This window comes from Nicotiana sylvestris, chromosome 2 (assembly GCF_000393655.2).
Source record: "Nicotiana sylvestris chromosome 2, ASM39365v2, whole genome shotgun sequence".
Taxonomy (NCBI): Eukaryota; Viridiplantae; Streptophyta; class Magnoliopsida; order Solanales; family Solanaceae; genus Nicotiana; species Nicotiana sylvestris.
In genome coordinates, this window is record NC_091058.1 from 69,102,480 (window position 1) to 69,106,888 (window position 4,409).

General features: G+C 41.1%; 1 protein-coding gene across 1 annotated transcript; it reads left to right on the plus strand.

Annotated features, from left to right (window-relative positions):
* The first annotated feature begins 2,921 nt into the window (after positions 1-2,921).
* LOC138885045 (uncharacterized) lies at positions 2,922-4,130 on the plus strand. Its single transcript, XM_070165932.1, has 2 exons — positions 2,922-3,039; positions 3,775-4,130. Exons 1-2 carry the CDS (start codon positions 2,922-2,924, stop codon positions 4,128-4,130), a joined length of 474 nt encoding a protein of 157 aa, XP_070022033.1.
* Positions 4,131-4,409: the final 279 nt, after the last annotated feature.

Below are 4,409 nucleotides of genomic sequence, written 5' to 3' on the forward strand. Positions count from 1 at the left end.
TAGACCAGCGATATTACTCAGCAAAAGAAAAGAAAAGCAGTAAGAAACCTAAGTCTTGGAATCATAAACCTCTCAGTGTTTGTGTTTCTCTTCAGTATTAGATAGTTGGTTCGCGATTTTCTCTTATTAGGTTGTCCTAGAAGAGAATATTAAAGGCTTCTATTTATAGTTCCATTAAGGCTCTAAGGCTCAGAGAATTCGAATCGAATAGTGGAGAGTGACTCATTGTAATGATGATAGCAAATCGAAGAGAAATCAGAAGACAAAGGGGGAAATTCAGTATTGAATTTACCTTAGTGAAAGGTAATTAGTTGTTGAAGTTTCAAACCAATGGACAAACCCTAAAACCCTGAGGTCACTACTTTTGACCTCTAGGTATAGGATTCTGATAACTAGGGATTCTAGCGTATTTTATGCTCATTTTAGCTTAGGTTTTAGATTAAAAGTACGTACAAGTATTCCCGAAAGCTAACTTAGTGTGCTTGTTTGTAGTGTTTGGTTAAAAAGAGACAAGGAAGTCATAACCAACTCAAAAAGGAGTAAAACCAGCAAAAGTTCAAAGTGAAATCAAAGGGGCGCTGATAGCGAGAAATAGCAGTGGACGCGAGGGGTTTACCACTGAGGCGATCCTGATGCTGCTCTCAGCGGATTGAGGAATCAGAGAAGTGTTTCTGAAGCTTAACAAGTTACCGCTACCTGCGGTGAAATTGTGCGGCAGCGGTGTCTCTGACACGGCCGCGGTCCAATCCTCACCCTCAGCGGAAGTGAGTATCAGAGAACTAAGTTTGGAGCTCAAAATTGAAAACCCTAGTCCGCGATCATATCTCGCGGCAGCGGCTGAAGGAGCGCTGAGGCGGTTGTTTTTCTGCTCTCAGCGGATTCAGAGTTCAGAACCAGCTAAAAAGATAAGAATCACGGTCCGCGCTTGCTTTTGTGTGGTCGCAGTAGTCATAGCGCTGAGGCGACCTATTTTTCGCTGTCAGCAGAATCCTCGCAGGGGCAATTTTGTTCAAAAAATTTAGCTGTGTATAAATAGTTCTTTTTCAGATTTTTAGGGCATCTGTTGTTTGGTAGAGCACGTGAACAACCATTTTTAGCCTTTTTGAGTAATTTTAGACATCTTTAGCAATTAATCTTAGATTTTAATCTTGTAATTACTTTTTATGGCTTATATTTCATATCCATCTTTATTTCTTTTGTGATTATAAGTATCTAAACACATTAATTAGGGTTGTGACCCAACCCTATTGTGTGTATTTAATGGGTCTTCAATTTTAGGGCATAAAAGTCTATGGGTTAATGATATTTAGCTTGATTTATGCTTTAATTGTTGAATTGGTGATTGCAAACACTGATTTGTGCCTTTTTAACTTAGTCTCTTCTTGAGAAAGAGAGACTAAGTCTAGGAAATTTAGGCTAACAAGGAATTGGGGTGCATTCAAGAGATTTAAAGGGTTAAACCTAGAGATAGTAATACCCGACTTGAGCCAATTTTGCTTGCATTGTGTAAACACCCAATTGGGCTCGAGAAAGCCAATTAGGGAAAAGTCACTCAAACTACCGAGAGGTATAGAGTGAGTAACTATGCGCAATGGTTATATCATGATCCCAATTACAACAAGTTAGCCATAAGTTTTAGACCTCGTTAGGTACCCACCTAGGTGTAAGTCACTTCCCTAGTCCCTTTTTACCAATTGAGAAAACCTTACAAAAATATTATACTTAGCTTATTTTCATTCTTCATTAGTGTTATAAGTAGAATAGTAACCAAACAAAGCATGATTGGAAGTGCAATTAAGAACATCGCACATAGCTAGATTAGATAGAAACTCAATTCCAAACCAATATTAGCTCTTTGTGGATTTGATCCCGACCATTTGGGTAAAAGCTGCATCAACCACTCTTGTCATTCTATAGTGGTATAGGGTTGGAGCCGATCACTTATTGACGTCGTTGCTGAGGAGCTAAACTGTTTTGGCTATCTATCTGACTAGTTTTGTGTCTTGTTTTTCTTTCCTTCTGTTTTACTAACTTGTGTGTGTCAATTGATTCAGGTACAAAATGGCAAACAATGATCCTCTTGGAAATGTTCTCTCGGGGGAGGAGGTAGATGATAATGGTGAAGGTGTCTCTAGTACCTCAAGGACAAAGAAGAGGTTGTCAGGCCAATGAAAACATTCCAGGCCCTCCTCAGCTCCTCCAAGAGTCGCTCATCGGGTGCTTCCAAATGAAGGATACGCAAGTGCAATTGTCCCACCCCGGATCTGAGCGGGCAATTTCCAAATTACAAATGTGATGTTGACTTTATTGGAGCAGCGAGGGTACTTCATAGGCACTCCCCATCAGAATGCATATAAATATCTTAAAGGCTTTGTGGATACCTACTAGAGAAGCAAACAAACAAATATGTCGGAGGATGTATTTAGATTGAGATTGTTCCCTTTTTAACTTTGAGGGAAAGCTTTAGACTGGCTCGAAACACTTCCCAACCATTCCATCACTACGTGGGATGAGTTGGCGGACAAGTTTATAGCTAAATTTTTCTCGCCAGGGCATATGGAGACCTTGAGAGATGAGATTTTGGCCTTCAAACAGGAACCTAATGAACCACTTCATGAGATCTGAGAGAGATATTGGACAATGGTGAAAGAATATCCGAATAATGACATGACCGAAGCAATGATCTAGCATACATTCTACCGTGGCATTAACACGACCAATCAGTGTGTAGTGAACCAGCTAGCAGGGGGAAATTTATGAATACACCTTATGTTGAGGCGTGTGAGATCTTGGATGAGATGGCAAATACTTCCTCAGCTTGGCAAAGTCGAGCTAATGTGCCACAGGGTGATCCCACTATCATTCAACTACACAAAGAGCTCCACGACCATGGCTAGGCAATAGCAGAGTTAACTACAACAATGAACCAGTTGGCAAAAGCTCAATTGCAACAAGTTCAATCGCCGAGACAAGTAAATGTTATGGAAGGTGTTAACATGTTGGTCAACAAGAGGCGACAAAGAGGTCAACAAGGTCAAGGTAGTCCGGGTCAATATGAGTAGGGTAGTGGTGGTTTCAACCAAGATGATGGGTATGAAGAGCAAAGTGAAAAAGTTCAGTACGTGAACAATTACTAAGGGAAAAGGGGCAATGCTCCTAATCAATAACAACAATGGAGATCCCAAGGAAACTAGGGGAATCAAAACCAATGGGAAATAGCAACTGGGGGAACAACAATCCGAATTGGGGAAACCAAAACAACCAGGGCAACTGAAGTGGCAACAACAACAATTGGGGAGGAAACAACAACCAAGGGGGTTGGAATAATAGCAATCAAGGAAATCGGGGGCAAGGCTTTCAAAGACCTTCGATGTATCAACAACCAAAAAACCTGCCTCCATTTTCGTCCCAAGGTCCTAGCTCGTCAAATAATGAGATGGGAAGTGTTTGAACAAATGATGAAAAAGAATGCCGACTCTGATGCCCAGTTGGCATCCCATAATACTTTAATCCGAAACTTAGAGGTTCAACTTGGCCAGATTTCGCAATCTTTGAATACTCGCCCTAAGGGGGATCTACCTAGTGATACGGTAGTAAATCCAAAGGGTGGGAACAATACCGGGCATGCAATGGTGGTGATCACAAGAGGCGGTCGAGGTGGTGATGTGAATACCTCCAATCAAAAGGAAGTTGTGAGTGATGAGGTTGAAGTGCAAGATGATGATGTTCCTATAGTTGATGAGCAAGTGAGTGAAGAGAATTTGAATGCGAAAGTGAGAATTGATATTCATGATAATGAGGTAGAGACTCAAGATGATGTGAACCCGTCTAGGGAACACGTAATAGATATGCCAGAAATGGTAGTGCCCAAGGCTAAGGCTCCCTTACCAAGGCCTCGTCCACCTTACCCTCAAAGACTTGCGAAGCAAAAGAATGAAAACCAATTAAAAAAGTTTATTGAGATGATGAAAAGCTTGTCGATCAATGTTCCTTTGGTGGAAGCTCTTGAGCAAATGCTGGGATACGCCAAGTTTATGAAAGAATTGGTGACTAAAAAGAGATCTATGGATTGTGATTCCATCAAAATGACTCATCAAGTAAGTGCAATTGTGCACTCGTCCAAAGCTTGAAGATCCCGACGCTTTCACCATTCCATGTACCATTAGGAGTGCGAATTTTGCAAAGGCATTGTGTGATTTGGGAGCAAATAGCAATTTCATGCCTTACTCCGTGTTCAAAACGTTGGGTATTAGTCAACCGAGAGCTACTTCAATGAGATTACAAATGGCGGATAGAACAATGAAGAGGCCGCTGGGTATTATTGATGATGTTCTTGTCCGGGTGGACAAGTTTATTCTGCCTATTGACTTTGTGATTCTGGACTACAAAGTTGACTATGAGGTGCCGAT

Excerpts from the sequence above, each read along its gene's own strand:
- LOC138885045 (XM_070165932.1), top strand. The coding sequence starts at position 2,922 with ATGAACCAGTTGGCAAAAGCTCAATTGCAACAAGTTCAATCGCCGAGA. Across the intron at positions 3,040-3,774 it reads AAGAGGTCAACAAGGTCAAG|TGAGAATTGATATTCATGAT; the intron begins GTAGTCCGGGTC and ends TGAATGCGAAAG.